Source organism: Lissotriton vulgaris, chromosome 2_1, assembly GCF_964263255.1.
Source record: "Lissotriton vulgaris chromosome 2_1, aLisVul1.2, whole genome shotgun sequence".
Taxonomy (NCBI): Eukaryota; Metazoa; Chordata; class Amphibia; order Caudata; family Salamandridae; genus Lissotriton; species Lissotriton vulgaris.
In genome coordinates, this window is record NC_141687.1 from 119845881 (window position 1) to 119867625 (window position 21745).

The 21745-nt window shown below is 46.1% G+C and overlaps 1 protein-coding gene across 1 annotated transcript in view; it reads right to left on the minus strand.

Annotated features, from left to right (window-relative positions):
* NLK (nemo like kinase) overlaps positions 1–21532 on the minus strand; it is a 933583-nt gene extending 912051 nt beyond the window's left edge. Inside the window, exon 1 of the mRNA XM_086954551.1 lies at positions 19896–21532. Coding sequence (XP_086810677.1) covers positions 19896–20320 — 425 coding nt within the window. The 5' untranslated portion in view covers positions 20321–21532. The remainder of the gene's footprint in view (positions 1–19895) is intronic.
* Positions 21533–21745: the final 213 nt, after the last annotated feature.

The window sequence follows — 21745 nt, forward strand, 5'->3', positions numbered from 1 at the left end:
GGCCCTTGGACAAAGGCCGGGGCCTGTGGCTGATGATCACCCACGAGGCAGGTGGTGGGGTCCACACAGCACAGGGTGGCCTCGCGAGGCCACTGACGGCCTAGTGCGGGATGGGCTTTCCCCGCATGGTGGGCACCCTCGGTACGCCCATCATGGGTATGGTGCTGGAGGCTTAAACAGGCAAGTGGCATACGCCAGGGCGGTGCCCCAGGAAATCAAACGAGAGCACAAGAAGGTGGGCCCAGAACTGTGGCCTACTTAGCACATTGACGTCGGAAGTGCAGCGCCCATAACCCATTGCGCCTTCACCTACCCTGAGATGATCAGTGTGCACGGAGGTCCTGGCAGCACAATTCGAGTGAGAGGACAAGGGACGCGAGGCTAGTGTGGATGGGAGCATGCCCAGCTGACCTCATACCTCCTGCGCAGGCTCAACAAAACCAACTCGCCATATTTACTGCAGAGGCTGGGGCAGGGGCTTACAGCGACCTGAGAACCGGAGGATATCAGAGAGGCAGAGTGTTTTTGTGCCACTCCAGAGCCAGTACAGGTATCTGGAGCTTTGGGTGAGCTACAGAAGAATGATGGCTGGTCGGAGCACAACCGGTCTTGAACGAATGTCTCAGCAACAGAAGTAGAGACTAGAGGGACGGCGGAGGCAGAGACTCAGTGATTGATCCTAGCACAACTGAACCCAGTAAAAAGAGCCAGACAAACAGCGCTGCCACCTCCCAGCCCACATTAATTTGAAGTTCAGCGGGACGCTCCACCCATCAAAGAGTAGACTTTGAGAAGAGACAGCGCCCACATGAGGACTTCGGGACTCGCCGGACCTCCGCACCCGGGGATGCCTGTGACTTCCAACCTGGACGCTATGGCCGGTAATGGAGCAAAGAAAGAGCAGTCCCTCGAAGAAATGTTCGGGAAGGCCGACAGTTTAGGGACAGAAGACAAACCTGCGGCTCAGGGAGCAGAGGCCCGACTGGACTAAGACGATGGTGAGGGACGAAGCATACTTGGAATCTCTATTCTCCTCTTGCGCTCAGACTTGCAGGCGATGAAGGCGGAGCTCGCCTCTGACCTCCGAGAGGTGTGACACGATGTAGACAAGGTGGGCGAGAGAGCAGCAGAACTTGAAGATAAGGAATCCAGCCGAGTCGAAGAAGCAGTATGGCTCCAACAAGAAGTCCTGAAGCTGAGGGATCAACAGTTGGACCTCCAGGCCCACAACGAGGATCTGGAGAACAGATCAAGAAGGAATAATATCCATGTAAGAGGAGTGCCATCAAAAGCAGAGAGCTCTGACCTACGCGAGTACTTAATGGACCTCCTAAGACATGTCTCCTAAGAAATCTCATCTCTCCAACTACACTGAGTGTGCAGAGTGGGCCCTGAGAGACCTGGGAAAGGTTCCCTGGCTGATATCTTAGTGTGTGTCCACAACTTCCAGATCAAAGAAGACATCCTCAGGAAAGCCAGAGACTCCCACCCAATCCTCTTCAAGGGTCACTAACTGACTTTTTTTCAGGACCTCTCAAGGATCACCCTTCAGAAACGCAGGGACTTCCGTCCTGTCACGGAGCACATTTGGAAAGCCAAGATACCCTACGCGTGGGGTCATCAGTTTTGCATCATCTTCAGACTAGAAGGAGTGCTGCACCAGATCAGATCCCTTCCAGAGGCCTGCACTCTCCTACACATCGCAATGCAAGAGGACTCGGGGAAGCCACACGCCTCTCCCGGGGGTCTGCGACCTGCATGGCAGAAGGTGATAAATAACTGTTGCAGGCCTAAACCAGACCCGGACACTATTACAAAAGAAAGACAGGCAGTGCTGCAGGCCCTTTCAACAGAATCCACCCTCGCGACGGCATCTTGTGAAGATAATGAACCTGCCGTGGGGCCTTGAGTGGATCTGGCGAGGCCTTAAGAGAGAGGCGGCAGGCGAGTGGAAGGGCAATCGGTTTTCGAGATGACCCGCTCTCCACGCGTTCAACGGCCTACCTATAGGTCCCTCGGAAGGGGGCTTCTCCATTACAGTTCTCTCGACCGTACACGCCTCATGTCGACACGTCAGATCTGACGGACTATGGTCTCCTGTTCCGGATTATCCTTTTGTTTGCAGTATCCTTTATGTTATTTTCATGGATCTATCTTCTTTCTGTTCCTCTCCTCCACACCAATCAAGCTTGATTATGGGTAGTAGGAGTTCAGGCTATCATGCATTTGGGCCCTCCGCTACAGCCTAACAACTGAGACTGGGACACAGTGGCCAACCAGCGCGGCACACTTAAATTGTCAGGATGCATAATATCCGCCTGATGAGCCTCAAAGTACGGGGTCGCAATAGCCCAGTGAAGCGCACAGCAATCTTATCCTATCTTGAGCACTCCAGAAGGGACGTATGATTATTGCAGGAAACTGCTTGCTAGGAACACCCACCACGTGCGCTCTCCCAGGTTCCCTAGACAGTTTTGGTTCTCGGACTCAGCTCAAACAAAAACGAGACAGAGGCAAAGGTTGAGCTAGAATCCATACACAAACGCACAGGAGCACCCTGTATATGGAGGGAGCTAGAAAAGAAACAACTTATCCCAACAGGTTAGACCTAGACAGAGCAGAATATGCCCTGCTGCAACTGCGGCACAAATTCTTCCTCAGTGGCAATCGCTCAGGCCGCATCCTAGCTCAGGTTTCTGGATCGATAGCGGCTGTCAGAGCTGCAAACGGGACAGTAGTGCATGCGGATTCAGACATTGTGGAGGCTTTCTGAGCATTCTATGCTAGGCTCTACGGAAAGGGTGATTCTCCTTATGGAGACTTGACTGCTCATCCCTAAGGTGCACAGCTATCCACACTGCTAGCGGATATAGCAGATCATATTGACCGCCCCATCCAGGTAGACGAGGTATTCACAGCAATAGCCTGCCTCAAAACTGCTAAGTCACCAGGCCCTGATGCCTTTACTCCCCTGTTTTATAAGAAATTCTGCCAGAATGTTGGCTCCTACATTAACACAACTTTTCAACTCATTCCTTGACATGGGGGTGCTACCCGAGCACTTCAAGGAAGCCTCCATATCTGTGGTTTTAAACAGTCAAAAGACCCCGTTGGACTGCGCGTCCTACTGCCCAACTTTTTTACTGAATGTCGACGCAAAAATTTTTACAGAAATATTGGCAGCTCGCATCAACCCATAGATGGCAAGGCTCATTGACCCCGAACAAGCCGGCTTGATACCAACTAGACAATGCAGGGATAATACTAAGCGCCTATTACATCTCACAGTCCTAATTGACTGCTCTCACACGCCCTTCTACTGTGAATAGACGTGGAAAAGGACTTCGATAGGGTACACTAGCCATTCCTGATGGAGACGCTTCGCCACATCGGCTTTGAGGAGAGACTTTTACCTATAGGCAGGCAGAGGAACTCAACAAGGGTGTTCACTCTCCCCCCTGCTATTTGCTCTTTATATGAAGCCAATGGCCCAGAGAGTTCGAGATAATGCATTTATCTCAGGGATCTGTTTGGGGGCTGATACGCATATCAGTTTATGCGCTGATGATGTGATAAGGTCCCTGACTAACCACACAATTAAGCTCTCTCCCTTGGTAGGTGAGTTCTCCCGCTTCAGTGACGTGTCGGGATTCAAGGATTGCTTATATCGAGGATTGCGAGAGCTGTCAATTCTCCATCCAAACCTCCCCAGCTCACTCCCTGGCAGGACTACTGATCTACCGCCCCCCCAGGTGCTCCTGGGAATTTTATTAATGCCGTCATCGAATCAGTGTCACAACTAGCTTCGTCCACCTCCAACTTCCTTATGCTAGGTGACCTAAACTTCCACTTCATGGACCCTACGGATCAGTTAGCCTCTGAACTTCGGCAAGACTTAACATCACTAAATATCCGACTGGTGAACAACGAGCCTACCCATGAGAAGGGACACCTATTGGACCCCATCCTTACTAATATAGCAACCATCACCACCAGACCACCCGTGACCCTTCCATGGACGGACCATTTTCTGGTCCCTATCTCCTGGGAAATTCCAACCACGAACCCCCTAACCTCTAAAATTCAGGTCACCGACCAACGATGGCGCAAACTCGCACCTGAGGAATGGGCCGCCGCCCTTACAGACTCCATCCCCGAGCTCTCCACCGACCCTGCCATGGCTGACAAGCAGTTTAATGAGTGGATTACCTCCTCCCTAGATACACTGCTCCCAAAAACTGCGACCCTTAAACATCCTAAAAGACTATCCTCTGCTCTATGGTACACCCCAGAGCTCAAAGCCCTGCGCCAGGAGTGCAAGAGAACGGAACGCTCCTGGAGAAGAAACAAATCGGAAATTAACAAAGACATCTACTCTACCTCTCTTTTAACCTATAAAACCGCTATCCGAAAAACCAAAAGCATTTTCTTCCAGGAGAGAATAGAGAAAGCTGGATGCTCCAGTAAGGAATCCTATGCCATCCTTAAAGAGCTTCTGAAAACCCCAGAACCGGGACCGAGACACCCCACTGATCCTAAAGCTGATCAGGAGAAATGCCAACAACTGGCTAATTTCTTTCATGACAAAATTCAAACAATTCTGGTTTCAATTCCCCCCGCGAGTCCGTGCGAAGAAATCGATCTCTCGTACTCTCCATCACCTACTTGTCTTTCTTCTTGGGGCCAAGTTACAGCGGAAGAAGTAGGAAACACTCTTAAATCCATGAAGAGCGGATCCCCCAGGGACCCCGCCCCACTCCGGATCCTCAAGGAGGTAGCCCCCACGATCATTCCCCCCCTGACCCATCTGATCAACGCCTCACTCCAACAGGGAGTTGTACCCCCGAGTTGGAAGACGGCCGTCGTAAAAGCCCTACTAAAGAAACCATCCCTCGACCCTGAAAATCTGGCTAATTACAGGCCCATCTCCCTACTCCCAGGAGGAGGCCAGAGCACTATTGGATGGAGGAGGATCAGTGGCAGTGATCCTCCTCGACCTAAGTGTGGCATTCGATACCGTCAACCACCAACTCCTCATCAAAAGACTTAAAAGAGTTGGTGTGGAAGGCTCAGCCCTATCCTGGCTTTCATCCTTTCTAGCTCAACGGACCTATCAGATCTGGGAGAAGAACGCCTGCTCCTCCGAAATGCCCCTCCAATGCGGTGTGCCGCAGGGCTCCTCCCTGAGCCCCACATTATTTAATATCTATATGTCCACATTGGAGGAGGTCATCACCCCATTCGGAGTGAGCGTCGTCAGCTATGCTGACGACACACAACTAGTGGTGTCTTTGTCCCACCCCAGACAACAAACCGCTGACCTATTCAACTGCCTTACGCAGGTCCACTGTTGGATAAATAGGTCAGCCCTAAAACTAAAAGGGACGAAAACTGAAGTCCTGCTTCTTGGCCCGAAAGGAATCTCACTCTCCCCGAACATCTGGCCAGCCTGTCTGGGCCCCCCCCCTGACCCAAAAGCAGAGGTAAAAAGTCTGGGTGTGTGGATCGACACTGACCTCTCATTCACAGTACAGGCAAAGAAAGTAGCCGGGACCTGCTTCGGGCTCCTGAAATCTCTGAGGAAAGTCCTGCCCCTCTTACCCTTCAACTCCCAAAAATTGCTAATCCAAGGCCTAATAATATTGAGGCTTGATTACAGCAATGTGATTTATCTAGGCGCTCCTGAAGCGACCTTCAACAAGCTTCAGAGAATCCAGAATACCGCTGCCCGGATTATCACAAATACCCCTGCCAGAACTTCCGCTAAACCTGCTCTCAAACTCCTCCATTGGCTCCCCATAAGGGAGCGAGTCAAATTCAAGGCCTTATGCCTAGCCCACAAATTACTGCAAAATCAAGGCCCCCCCAGTCCTTAGTAAACTCATCACTCCCTATAAAGCTACAAGATCCCTCCGGTCGGACACAGAAAATTTCATCACCACCCCCAGATTCAAGAAAGCCTGATCAGGAGGAAGACGTTTCTCGGTCCAAGCTGCACGCCTTTGGAACTCGCTCCCCCGCGACCTGCGACTCGAATCACAATACCTGCGCTTCAGGAAGCAGCTAAAGACTCATCTTTTTCCCTAATGATTCATGCCCTCCCTTTACACTGATTCTCTGTCCCCCCCCCCTTTTGTTGCCCCTGACCCGCTGAACTGAAGAGTTAGGGTTCCTAGCGCTGGGATACCTCAGGGTGACTATGCGCTCTACAAAAATAAATAATAATAATAATAATAATAATAATAATAATAATAAGGAAAACCTGCATTAAGTCACAAATATTATACCTATCTACTTCCCCAGATACTATGGAGGTCCTGGCAGGACAATTCTCATTCTCGTGGGCTAGCGATCACATAACATATTTGGAGATCTCCGTAGCACACACCCCAGCTAAAACATTGAAAGCCAACTACGGACACTTTTAGGGCAAACTTACAAATCTCTAGCCACGTGGGCACGGGCGGGCCTTTCCAGGGGGGGGGGGGGGGGGTCATATTGCCGAGGTCAAGATGACAATCTTGCTGCATATACTGTACATCTTCCAAACTATTCTCCATACCCCCACCTCCGGCCGCATTGTAGAATCTTCAGCACGCTATCAATCGCTTTATCTGGGGTGGGAAACAACCGTGACTTAGCTTCACTCAAATCACAAAATCCAAGGTTGCGGGGGAAATGGGTGTTCCGGGTATCTCACGATATTTTCAGGCATCATAATTACGAATCATACTAGAATGGAATCGTCCCCCCTCAGAGAAGCACTGGTCATTCATGGACAAAACTGTAGCAGGACTCAACATCTGGCGAGAGAGTTGGCTCCCGTGCAAACACAGGGCTTGGTGGCTATACACCTCCCCCATAACGGCGACAACTCTGCGGGTCTGGGATGTCTACGCGTTCCGCCTCGATCTCACATCCTTCTCCTCCCTGATGGCCCCTCTGGTTGATAATCCGGAATTCCCTCTGTGGTGTAAATCGGAGCCGTTGCAAAGGTGGCGCGAGCATGGCTGCAAAAGGGTGGTCTCCCTATTTGACCAGAATGGAATTATTCATTTTGATCAGCTCAGGAAAGATTATGAGCTCCCTGCCTCTGATTATTTTTTATACAATCAATTAAGATATTGGGTAACCTCGCCAGAGATTAAATCAGGGGCTTCTCGACACCTAACCCAATTTGAAAAATGGCTTGTTACTAGGGATGACAAGACACACCTTATAACAGAACTGTATGCCTTCCTCTCAGAGGACTCTTCTTACAGGAAAACTAAGGGGCAAATTAGATGGGAGGCAGAGCTGGGAAGAACCCTCACAGACAATGAGTGGCAAGTAATATACTTCAGGTCTTATCAAAAGGCACACAACATTCTAGGCATGAGGCAGCTAACAAAGTAGCTACATACTGGTATTTAACACGGGCCAGATTAAATCAATGGAACAAAGAACGCACTGCCTATTATTGGAGAGGTTGTGGACAGACAGGCTCACTGGTGCAGCCTGTATGGCACTGCCCCCAATTAGTGACATATTGGGACAAGATACTCCAAGACATAAATTAAGCTTTCAACACTGATATCCCACGCTTCCCTGCCTACATTCTCTTACGGCTTCCCAATACTGTAACATTTCCCATGCGCTCTCCAAGACGAAGGCAGATAGCCTTAGGCCTGAACACCATGCGAACGGAGCTGAGGGCCCAACTCGGGCACAGACAGAGTCCCTGTTCACACAGCGTGGTAGAGACGATTGTGGTCGGTACAAGGCATGGAGCATCTATGTATGATAGCAGAGAGCAAGGCAGATGCGTACCCTCACTTCTGGAAGCCTTTTATTACTGTTCTCGGTAATGAGTATATATATATATATATATATATATATATATATATATATATATATATTTAATCACCAATTCGTTCCACAGAGGGTGCACGCTATTACGGTCGGTGCCAGACAGCAGGGATGAACGTGTCCCCACAGATAATCTTTCACCAAAGTAGAAAATAATGTCTGCACTCATCCATTGCTTTATGCTTGTGTTTTATACAAGAGACTCAAGGAGCCCCATTCACCTACGCGTTTCGACCGCAGATCTTGATCACAGTATTCAAAGCAATGGATGAGTGCAGACATTATTTTCTACTTTGGTGAAAGATATATATATATATATATATATATATATATATATATATATATATATATATATATATATATATATATATATATATATACACACATACATACACACACATACACACACATACACACACATACATATATAAACACATAGATATAAATAACGAGAATAAAGCTGCTCCTTCGAACTTCCCCATAGTGGCTTCAGTGTTCTTTTCCACAAAAGAAGTGTGCTGATATCCATTACCGTGTGGGCCAGTGACACGGTCTAGAAGCAACCCGCAGCGCAAGTTTCACCGGAACCATTGGCAGCGGCAGCTCCGGCTGGTGTGAGAGTGTCCTCTGCGGTAGCAGATTTTTCCGGTGGACACCTGGTGACCCCAGAAGGCAGGGATGCGAAGCAGAGGCAATTCCGCCTCTCTGTGGACCGGATGCCAAGTCATTCGGAGCCTCGTAAAGAACGCAACCTGGGCGTTTAAGGTAGCTGTGGTTTGGGGACTCGAGGGAGCACGTTCAACTCTACAATTAAAATGGAATGGAGGCACGCTCTTTCTTTGGACTTACCTGCCAGTCACACATTTGTATGGGATGTCATCTCTAACCTGTAGACCCCTTCGCTGGAACATGGCATTCTGGGACATGCAGTTCGGTCACCTGGTGGAAACTGCACGTTGGGCAGCCCACTCCGGCCGGAGTGGGAGGAATAGAGAGAACAGCCAATCAGGACTGGGCCGGACATTCATAGTAGTCCAAGGGGAGGAGGCGTGTTCATTTCAGCAACTGTGGGCATTGAGAAAGGCCTCGCGGCCGAAATGGATTTGCCTGTTGCAAACGAGAATAAAGCTGCTCCTTCGAACTTCCCCATGGTGGCTTCTGTGTTCTTTTCCACAAAAGAAGTGTGCTGATATATATATATATATATACATACATACATACATACATACACACACACACATATATACACACACACGCACATATATATATATATATATATATACACACACACACACACACACACACACACATACATATATACAGATACACACAAATATATACCCAAACACACACATATATACACACAAACACACGCATATATATAGACACACACATATATACACAGGCACATATATAGATACACATATACATATATATACACACACAACAAATCCCAACAAATTTTAATAACTATGGACTGCATTATATACATCTATACGCCAACTAGATGGTATCAAGGCAGTACAACATTATCTAAACCGCAAGCCGGCATATCTCTTACTGCATGACAAAATGCTAGTCAATATGGTCACTACCTGTTTGGAGCAAAACTTCTCATTTGACAACCATATCTATCAACAAATCAGGGGAGTTGCGATGGGGGTCTGCTTCTCGCCCAGCTATGCCCATTTGCATATGGGGCTGTGGGAGGAGCAGGTCCTCATGGGGCACTTTAAACACATCATAGACCAACATGTACCCCTTTGGCTATGATATATCGATGACCTCTTTTTGATTTGGAGGGGTCCAGAGTCACTTGCCATAGACTTTGTTGATCAGATAAATAGAAACCAGCTTAACCTTGAGTTTACTGCAAACATGAGTAAATCCTCAGTAGTCTTTCTAGATGTGGAGGTATTTATAAAGGATAAAGCTATCTCCACTAAAATGTATCGTAAACCTACTGCGGGCAACTCCTTGCTACATGCCACAAGCCATCACCCGCAACACCTAATTCAAAGCATCCCCTACAGAGAGATGCTAATGGGTACGGTGTTTATGTAGCAGAGACATCGATTGCCAAATAGCTCAGGAAAATAGCAAACAAAGGTTTCTAGCGAGAGGTTAAGCCCCGTTGATTGTGGACAGAGGGATCAACAAAACACAATTGCTCACCAGGGACCAGGTGCTTGCCAAAAAGAATGACATACAGATAACAATCAAAAAATTGGAACCTTCTAGCAGGGTTATACTCACATATAACAATTAACACAGAGCAATCAGGAAAATCCTAAACAAAAACTGGAACCTGGTACTGATCTATGGGCAACTGCCGGGTAAAAATTAGTCCAGAAATAAGAGCACCCATGTTGGACTTGGCCTTTTTCCCCCAAAATTTTTCGCTTTTTGCCCCCCAAATTTGAATGACTCCCCCATGGTAATAAATATGTATGGACCATGTGTGGTAAGAGTTGCCCTGTTGTGAGATTAAATGTTATTAAATGGTGTGCAGAAAAACAATCCCCATTTTAAAAATGTACCTGACTAAAATGTACTGTGTTCTTAAAATGGATGCCATGGCCCTGGGTAGTGCCACCTGACTGCGTTAGGTCAGCGGTCTAGATAATAATACCCAGCTACCCTAGCTTTTGGAGGGAAAGCCTGGCACCCAGGGTGCTCACCCCCTCCCCTAGAACCAGTTTAGGCTAGATGTGCCAACATTCTAGAAGGTCCTGGCACTGCCTGGGAGGAGGGTATAAATAGGGAGAACTGTCACCAGAGAGTCAGTCAGCGCTGGGTCAAGGAAGAGAGGGGACCTACTGTGAGGTGCTACCGCCACATGGGCCTGTGAGCTGGGCCCTGCACCCCTATAAACCCCCCCTCGGCTGTCCCCATGGGCCCCTGACAAGGGAGGACCCTTCATTGGTCCCTGACGCTGTGGGACCTTGAACTACGCCAGCGCTGAGGGAAAGAGGTGCCCAGAAGAGGAGGAATGCTGTGGGCTTGAACCCCCCAGGAGGTGAGGAGTGTGCCCCTGGGGCTGGCTGTGGAACTGTTCGCCCCCCCCCCCCCCCCTCCGTGAGGTGCGGCTGTCAGACGCTGTTTGGGGAGGTTGGTGCCCCTGGAGAAGCTGTGGCCCCCTTTGGATGCACAGGGCTGTGAGGAGCCTACTTGGAAGCCCTGGTTTGCCTACCTAAGCTCTGTAAATTTCAAGACTGTTGCTGCCCTGACCTAAACTGTACTGCCTGGTAAGCGCTATAATTTGGAAGCGCTAGAGAAGGACTGGGAGGAGCTGCGTGTCCCTAGAAGCCCTGAACTGCCTCTATTCTGGCGGGCTGAGAGAGAGGAGCTGAGCGCTGTGAATAGCGCTGTGGGTGCCTACCCCACGTGGTGGTGTCCTTTTGCTGAGGAGATAGTGCCACGGGAGCCTACCCCCTTATCGACGTCTCACGCCGGTTGGAATTGCCCGTGAAATAAATAATGAACTAAAAGGGAGCCTACCCCTTATCGCCGCCAGAAATCACAGCTGCGGCCCGCCGCTGTGGGAGGCATCGTTGTGGCAACCCCCGGTACCAGGAGGGGGCCGCCGATGAGGAGGAGCGGGCCGCGCTAGGCCCTGAAGCCGGAGAGGCCGGCATCACGTGGCGGGGGCGCCGGTGACATCACCGGTCACATCCCCAGCCCCGCCGCGCACTGATTGGCCTGCGCGGCCGTGCCCCTGGAAGGCCGCGCAGGGATTGGCTGCAGGAAGAAGCCGGCCGGCGGTGTCGCGGGCCCCCAGCGAGCTGAGGGGAGCCCCGATGGTGTAAGAAGACCGGAGCGGGAGCCTACCCCGCCGGTCTGCGGCCGCGGACAGAAGCTGTGGAGGAGGCGGGGCCGGGGCACACTGTCGGTGCCAGCCCCGCCGCCACAAAAAGAAGCGTAGCCGTGGGGAGAGTGCGGAGGGCGTGAGCCTACCCCGCCTGCCAAGGAAAGCCCGGCCGCAGGAAGACCCCGGAAGACTGGAGCAACGTCGCGGCTGAGGGAAGCCCCGGGTCCCCTTGAGGGAGCGGAGGGGCCCGGGTGAAGCCGCTGTGAGGGAGAGCGGAGGGCGGGAGCCACCCCGCCTTCGCCAGTGCCAGGAGTGCCGCAAGTGTTGCGACTGACTGCCAGAGCACGGAGGGGGCCCCGAGGCACATTGCCGGTGCCTGCCCCCTCCCCTTCGAAATCTGGGGGACGCCTGCAGGACTGCAAGAGGCCGGTGAGTGGGGCCTCTATTAAACTGTGTAGGGGGGTGAAGAGGGCAACGCGGCACAAGGTCGGTGCTCGGAGCCCCCACCCCCCTGTTGGAATATGGGATTGGGCCCTGTTGGCCCCAGATACCCCGGCGGTGGCCCGGACTGATCCTGTGGGGGACATTTGTAGTGGGACTGCAAAGGCACTAGGGGAATGTGGCCTGACTGCTGAAAGGGGTCTGCTCCTGGACTAGGGAAGAGTAATTCCCTCTTAATGCTGCGGCTACTGAAAGGTGTTCCATTTGAGTAAGTGGTTGCATTTAAGGAAATTTGTTTACCTGGAAAGGAATGTTATGCCCTCATCTAATGTCCAAGGAAATGTTCTTCCTGATTAGGGAAATGAGTACCCTGGCATAAAAAAAGGTTGCCTGATCCCAGTGAGATGTTATCTGACCTCTAAAAAGTGTTACATTTGAGCACACGTTTTACATCTGCTGGAATGTTGCCTGGCCAATTACCTGAATGGGTCTACTGCTCCCCTAGGGAAGTGTTAATTGCACGAGGAGACGTTTGCGTTTACCCTGATGAAATGTGTATGCCCCATGTTAAGGAGCCAGCCGCGCTGATCCATTACAGGTGTCCTGTCTGGTATTATATGATGTTTTTCCCTTACAGGGGTGGGGTTTGGCGTTATAACACAGGAGGTGTGTTTATGCATAAAGTTGGATTTTGCAATTACAGCCTATCCCCCCGAGGATGAGAGCCTGAGTTGGCCCCGCCAGATTGGCCCCAGGTCTAGTGTGTAATTAACCATCCTTTTTCCCTTCAGCATGGACTTTGGACTCAACCCTTTTTGTCCCATGTAAATAATCCCCCACTGAAGTACTTGGCTGGTGCCAGTTGGCGCCTTGTTGGGACTACCACTATTCTGTTCCTTTTTACCTTGCAGGTTGGAGACATCACTAAACTTAATCTTTTTCCAACCAAAGGTGGTGTTGTGACTCTTTTGTGGTGTGATTGGTGTGTCGTCTGTGGGTACTGCGTGAATGCTTCACATGTCCTCGAAGTTTGGCCTGCCCGCTTGATGCCATGCTACCCCCTTGGAGATTTTGGTAACCCCCATTTCTTACATACCAATTGGTTATCAACACAGAAGGGCTTTATTAACCCCTTCAGCGCGGCGTGAATTTTCGCGCTGTGCTGAAGGTTCTAATGAGCCTATCGGCTCATGACGGAACGGTTCCGTCATGAGCACAGCTCAACCGACGCTCATGACGGAACCGTTCCCGTCATGAGCATGGAAGGGGTTAAGTGTGTATCGTGTAAGGCTTGTAAACTTGCCAAGAACAGAAAGGATTACACAACACCTTTCAAGCCAAATCCAGGATGCATTAATAAAAGACTCAATTGCAAAACAGACCATGCCGTGTATAAGCTGGAGTGTTCCTGTGCTTTAAGGTACATCGGTAGCACTAAACTACTAGTACATAAAAGAATACTCCAGCACATACCAGCCATTACTAACAAAGATCAGGCATATCCTGTGGCAAGGCATTTCGAGGTGGCCAATGCAAGTAACCCAATACATCTTGCAATTGACTGTGTTCCGCCACTTCGGAGGGGTGGTAACCGTGAAGGCACCCTCCGTCTTTTAGAAACACGCTACATACTGGAGCTAAATACCTAGTCACCGATGGGGCTCAACGCTAGCGAGGATTTATATACTTGCCTTTAAAAACGTGGGATGTCCTTTCTTTTAAATTTCAAATTTGAACCTCCATAATCAGAATGAAATTGTTAATATATATGGCGCTGAGTTCTCCTGAATCTTTCTTTTTTATGTACATATTTATTCATCACATTTTATTATGGTTATGGGTGTACTGAACCTTATGACACTTCACACACACCAGTACACTCCTTGGACCGGCTGGCTCAAGGACTGTACATGTTTTGTTCGTCTTTTTTAAAAACATCAGCTGTATAACATGATTAGAAATATATATACATTTGCCCACTTGGGCTGTATTTCTTGGGAGGAAAATTAAGATGTCCCCTTTTTTTTCCAAACGTACATGTTTACTGTAGCATTATTTGCACTTAATATTATGTTTAATTGGACATTCGAGGTACAACATATTTATTTATACTATTATGGTATTTAAATCGGCATTTTTAGCTTTTTAAACATTTTTTAATGTTTTTTATAGAAGTTAAATGCTTAATGTTTTACCCTGTTATATTATATATATTATTGTATAGAATGATGTCCTTGTTTTATATTCATGCATATATGCAGTTGTTTATGAGTGTACTCTTTTTCTAGAGTTTTTTTGCCTGTGAACTAAGCCGGCATTCGAGAAAGAAAGTCTTTCTTCCCTGTCTCTTTTGCACTGATCATCTGATTACAATTGTATACTGCACTAGCACTTTAAATGTTCTCTCACACACACGCAAAGCGTCATGTGATCAAGGCCCAGGTGGGGCTGAAACGCATTGTGGCTGCGATGCAGGGTGCTTGAAAAATAAGAAATACCTGGCACGAAGAACTTTGGGTCCCACTTCATCTTTCCTGTGTGAGTGGATTCACGGATGAAAAGACTGCAATATATATATATATATATATATATATATATATATATATATATATATATATATATATAGTAAAAAAAGCCTCCACTATCCAAATGAAGCGGGATCGGCACTCCGTAGATTTACAGTCTGGCTTCTTTATTTAATAAGTAAAACAGCAACGTGTTTCAGCTGTTACCTCAAGGCATTGTTTACGATGTAGAGCCACATACTAAATTCTGGTTAAATGCACCCACAAAAAAAAAAACACACTTCAACCCTTTGGCATAAACACAAAAATCGGACAATCAATTCCCACAGTTGTAAATGCAATGACCATATAGTGGAAACATGGTGGCCATCTTAGAACATATAGTTACATACACACATTCGATTATATTACCACAGTTCTTTATCAACTATGGAACTACAAGTCAAGAATTCTTTTTTTATCACTCATTTTTAAAGTGCTAGTGCTCAATTCTTTTAAAGTGCTAGTACTCCAATTGTGCTTTCTAAAATGCAATACTAATGTTTTTTTTTTTTAATGCATGGCTGTTCTTAAAAATTCACATTACTAACAGGGCTTAATAACTCTTCTCCTTTTAAATGAATTAATGAAAAAAGCTGCCATCTTCTAAAGGGTTCTATATATTTTCTTATTTTTAAAGTGCTAGAGCTCATTTTCTCTCTCGTAGTCCTCCGATTGTTCTCCAAGAAATTAATTATTCTACTCTTCCTTATGTTGCTCCTCCTGATAAATATACATTATGAGATGTCATTAAACATTTATTCAGTACAGGCATGTAAACAATTCTTCATCCTGATTAAACCATTGGGTTTAATAGTATCTCATTTTAGGATGTAATAAGTTTCCAGCTTATACATACACACACACTTTTTTTCACTGAAAATAACAAAGGTTAAAGTGACGTCTTAGATGAAAAAGTCAGTTACCATTTCAAACAAAAAAAAAACGAAGTTACTGCACAGTGTTATAAGATGTCACGATGATGTTATCAATTATGTCATAGAATGTATGGTGACTGATGGAATAGATGAGGTAATAAGATTGTTTTGAAGAGGAACGAGAGATGCAGGTTTCCCGTTTTGAGAGCAAACCGTCAAATTCACACATTTGCAACATTTGGGGGTGGTACACTGACCTGGAAAATAGTATAACTAGGATATGCTTAGCTAGTTAGATTGTCCGACTTGTCCGAATAGCTGACCTGTCACTGACCCAACGCACTCCATAGGTGATCGAGAGCAGAGTTGCTGGCGGAGCACTCTGTCAGAAGATTCGATAACCCAATCGGGGTTCTGGGAAGGAGTTCCATGACCCAATCAGGGTTCGACTGTTAGCTGCAGAGAGGGTTTACAACGCTGACGTTTGAACTTTAGCTGTGGTGCTGGTCTTAGCCTGTGGTGATCTTGTCCTGATCCAATTTGGTCTGTAACCTGTCCTGATTCTGATCTGCACCTGTTCTTTCTCGGCCGGCACCTGCACTTTGGGATTCTTGTTCTTTGTCATCAGCCCGTGGCCAGGGTTAGGTCACCACACCATTCTAGGTAACTATAAAGTGTGGAGTTGTCATTATACGGTTTCCTTTTCTCTACCCACCCTTCGTCAGAATGCTTAATGATATTTCTTTCCAAATTATTTGCATATGTATGTTTTAATCTACATCTCTCTAAATAGAACAAGAAATTATTGATTTCATGGTTTTCAAAACTTTTAAAGAGTTACTTAGATAAAAGAACTTAAACGTTCTCGAGTTTGTGGTTATTTTATGAAATACTAAATGTTATTTACTACCTATTTTCTTGTTAACTCCCTTGATCCTTTAGGACTATAGGTATTGATGACTTGGATTGGTAAGACAAATGGTATAGATCCTGAATGATAAAATCTAAATTGATTGAGTGTAGCTTTACCTGTTTTAATATAAATATATATAATATATATATATATATATATATATATATATATATATATATATATATATACACACATGACCAGGTGAGTATGTTGAACGGGTGAACCCGCGCTCTATCATATGTCTATGTGCACTTTCTAAATACAGACGATGAAGCAGAGAATGAGGTGGACTGATAACGTTAGGTGGCGGCCTGCTGAGACATGGCCAGTCACTGAATGTGAGTGGTAAACCTTTCTTTTGGCTGCACTCCCGTCCTCTTCCTGTTGCTGCACTACTGACACCAGGGATAAAACGAACATAAGACTAGCAAGTATAGTGCAACCTAGGCCTAGGAGCCTGATGGACCCACTCCATCCAAATTATTGCATTTTTTCACTATCAAAATGTGAAGCAGAGATGCTCAGTAGGCTTGCTTCGATTAGGGCTAATGAAGGACTTTAACTACTTTAAACTGGCACATCAGACAGAAACGAACAGGCAGGGGGGGCAAGGCTGGATTAAGATGCGAAGTATGCTGCTGTTGGCTTAACCTTAATGCACACAGCTTCGTGCGCCACTCAGAAAATTGGCGGCCTGGGCCGAGCTTGCCCATTTTAAAGGCCGGCCCTGTTTGTTAGCGACTGTCACAACACAAAGAGAACACAGCATAATGTAGCCACAGCATTGCGGTATGGCTTTAATACGGTAACACAAACTGCATTTGTGCATGCATTAGTACATCAGAGATTTGCCATTGTGTGTTAATTCTAGCATCTATTCACCTAACAGATAAGCAGAGAGAGCAAATACTCTCAAAGAGAGGTGAATGAGATTGCACATCAGACATGCTTGTTAGTTAGTGTTCATAAAGACATGAAACATTTAAACGATGCATTTGGTTTATTGTGAGTTTCATCAATAAAAAGTTAATGCTTGAAATTCCGAGGTTGCCGTTAGGTTTTTCTTTTGCATTTTGGCCTTCTGGAATTTTAGTTCTACTATAGACTGAGGCATGCTGAACAGGATCAGTCATGTGCATGCTGCTAAAATGGAACGCCTTTGTTTCACTACTACTATTTCTACTTTCGGAGATCGGGTATGGATCTTACAGGAGCCTACGAGTCACCGGAAAACGAATAATAAAATATTTATATTTGTTCAACTATAACAGGGGAACTGTTGGGCATCGTTCCATTTCGACACCTGGCTGACTACAAAAGTGTTGAGAAATTTTTATTGTTAAAATTAAACATAAATATTGTGGACCTTAGAAAGCTGCACTGACCTGTCCCTATAATGCTTCGGGAACCATGCCTTATAACAATATGAATGTATTTATAACTTGAATAATGACAGCAATTATCAAAATGATACCGTAAAAGTAACCTGCCTAAGTCAAGTTAAATGAGGTCATTTTCACACTGATGGACTGAGCACCTGTTAACCATGCCTCATCCTCCTATCAGGTCAAAGCTTTTAACATGATTATAGATTCACGATTCCTTTGAAGAGGCAGATTATATTAATGTTTATGTGTATAACTGCATGTAAAGGAAACACAACACTTTAGAGGGAACACACAACTTTCCAGCAGGAGGGCAGATGATCTGAGCGCTCTGCCTTTATAAGTGTTATTGGACAGACCTGCTGTTACCGATCTTTTAAGAAGAGGTCTACTTCAGACAGCTTCCATTGTTCTTCTGAGCATCCAGGAACAATGTCAGCAGAAGATGCTGCAATTACTGAAGTACACTGAGCGGAATTGGTTGTTGATAATTAAGACGGAGAGCACACCTTGACATGAGGCACTGCTCAGACATTGTTTACGAAGCATGCTGGGAGGTGATACTGCCATAAACAAAGCACAACAATAAGATTAAAGAGCAGTAAAAGTGTTGAAACTTTTAACATGCTAGAGTAAGTACCTTAGCAATAGTATGCTAGCTTTTTTCAGTTTGTGCTTAGGCCACTTGCCCTTAATGGGGGCCAGTTTCCTGACTAGGTCTACAGGAAATATTGGTATTAACCCCACAGGTTAATACCAACCACCCTAGTTGAAAAAAAGAGAACCTATTAGGCCAAGTCAAGACCTTGTTGACGTGCTAAATTGCGTCTTCCTATTTTCATCTTTTCAGTAAACTGTGTTCACTGAGATGTTCCATGGACCGTCAATCTAATTTCCCTTCTTTTTTTTCAATAGTCATTAACATTTGTATCTTTTTAACTCTTGATCACAATTCCTTAGTTTCTGTTTTACAGAAGATATCTCTCTTAACTTACTATTTGATGTGTTTGATAATGACACACACACACACCCACCACCACCTCCACCACCCTCAAATTGTCACCAAGTATTTTGATGTTCAAGGCAAGGGATTACAAGTAAGCTATATTTTGGCCATCATGAGAGGTCTACATCGATCACATTAACTCTAGGTCCTACTATCCCCATAATCTGCAAGTGACTCTCCCTACAGCGTATCCACACATTAGGCAACCATTACATGACAGAAATTAAAAAATGTCAATGATAGGAGCTAAAGAGATACCCAATTAAAAAGATATCACAAAGAGATTTTTCTGAAAGTCAATAGTATATGTTTCCCAGATGGCAAATTCTGAGGACTGTAGATTATCGAGAGTATGCGAATTCTTGTTGTGTTTTTTAAAGGTGCAAATATAAGAGTAGAAACTTCTGGAGTCCTGTTAGATCAGTAATAGTTTACCTTAATAACAATGTTAAGAAACAATATAAATTAAACAGTTTAAATTTATAAGAGGGTCTAATGATGCACATCTGCATATTCCAAGTCTTTTTGAAATTCAGTATGGCTTAGGCCTCCATTGCAAGGTTTAAAAAAAAAAATTATCAGTCATTTTTACTGACATCAAACCTCACATTTACAGCATCAAAGAAATATCAAATAATCAAACATCTGAGCAAAAACATGCCACATTAGGCAATGAGCTTCACTGCAGGTCAACACCCAACAAAGCAGTCATCAAGAGGTTGGAACAGATCATAGGACCATGCTATCTACAGCTAGATGTAATCACTGCTCCCAACTGAGTCATATTGAGAAAAACGTATTTTGCAATAACAACACCATTACTGATGATATGAAATGTGACGCGCTACCTCTTCAGAAGGGTCCATAATTTTGTGAAATCAATTAAAAATTAAAAAACAGTCATCAACTCCTCAATCCGCATGGGCATATGTCAACTATACACATTTCAGACACATACATCGAAGTCAAGAAGCAACTCTTATTAGTGACATGGAAACTACTTCAAGGAAAACAAGCAATAATGTAATAACTGGAATCCAAATACTCACCAGACTACACCAAAAGCACCATAACCAATGGGTCTGTCCGGCTCAATGTCCAGTTGCTGGGAGTGATGTGTGTGCTGATGATGGTGTGTTTTGACTGCTGCGGCTGCTGCCTGTACCTGAGCTGGAGCTGCTGCAGATAGTCCAGGGGCTTGACCTGGTGCCGGCGATGGAAAGTAAGCCTGCTGCTGCCCTGGGTTCAACATAGCGGCAGCAGCAGCTGCAGCTGCTGCGGCTGCAGCTGATGTGTGGTGCTGCACTGGATGCACCGCTGCTGCTGAGCCAGGGTGCAGGTGATGCGGAAGGTGGTGGTGCAAGTGTGGGGGAGGAAGGTGAGGGAGGTGGTGATGGTGATGGTGGTGCCCAGACGACCCCCCATTGTATGCTGCCATCATGTTTAAATGGGCGACTGTGCCACAAAGGGACATTTAACAGAAATAAACAAAACACCTTCCCTCCCAGGGTCACTCTGACATTCAGCTACAAAATATGCTATACACCTGCACTTAAAAACCCAAATACACACATTTCAAAAAGCATATGGGTGAAGCTGGCACAGCTCAAAAATTGCATTATTCTCATTTAAATTAAGCCACCCACTCATCTCCCACCCCCCTTGCGCAGCTGAAGAGCTGCTAAAACTCCATACTTTAAGTTTTTCCCATCACTTTTAGACAGAAAATGATAATATTCCCCCTGTGAAATCACCAGCAAGTAGAAAACTATCTACCCCTGCCATCCCCAAGTTCCAAATCACCTTCCTTTCAGCTCAATAGTTTTAATATATATTCCACTTATAAAGTATAGTACTTTTCAAATATTCTTCAAGACGCTTGTATTTATTTTACTGATTGGTAAGAGATGTGTCCCATGGTACGATTCTATTTCCACGTCACAATATTTATATATATATATATTACAGGGAGTTTTGATGTGTATTATTATACGCTACACCTATACTACAGTACCTTAATTAAACCTACTTTCAGTATGCTATATTATTTAACCTAGTCTTAATGTATTATTTATTCTACGGGTGTTTGTACGAATTTTTGGAAGCTTTTATATTTAATATTTAGGCTAGTTATTAATAGATCCGTGATCCAGGCTACTACCATGTAGAACCCTTCTCTTTTTCGCCCAAAATTATTTTAAAAAACGTAAGTTCCCACTACACAGTTAAAAGCTTGCGATTCGGAAAGGTTGTTGACGGTTCAAGATAGCAGCCGCTCAGACTCCAAATAAATGTTATCAAATAAATCATCATCATATTTGGCACTTAATGTATGTGCGGTATTGACTACCTGATTATATAACTATCTATAAGACGGCAATTAAAAACAGAGGATTAAGAAAAAAATAGGTCTTGGGGTGGGAGCGCAGTCCTTCCAGAGGTCCAGGGAGGTTTTTTGTTTCTTGGAGAGTGGCCGGCTGTCAATAATTAAGAAACAAAATGTAAATAAAAAATGCTGCGTCCGAAAGAGCCTCCAGATGGGATGTCTTCTAGCAGGTTTAAGCCAGCGCCGCCACTGTCATCAACGGTCCCTGCGCGAGATAAGACCCCCCTCGCGCACTCCAGCCGGATACAAGGATCAAACGGCCGGCACGCGCAACTCAACCCTGTAGCCCGGCATCTCATTGGAGGCGGAGGGTTAAGCGGCCGTCGGATTGGCCTGGGCTTCCCTCCATCAAGAAAGAAGGGCGGGTAGATGCGCCTGTCCCAATTTTGATAGAGCTAAGACTCGACCAATCGCGACCAGTACGGAGGGACATGCCTCCCTCTATCTGCCCACACTGTTGTGTTGCTGAAGGAGGGCGGAGAAACGAAGAGGCATCCACCAATAAGGAAATCA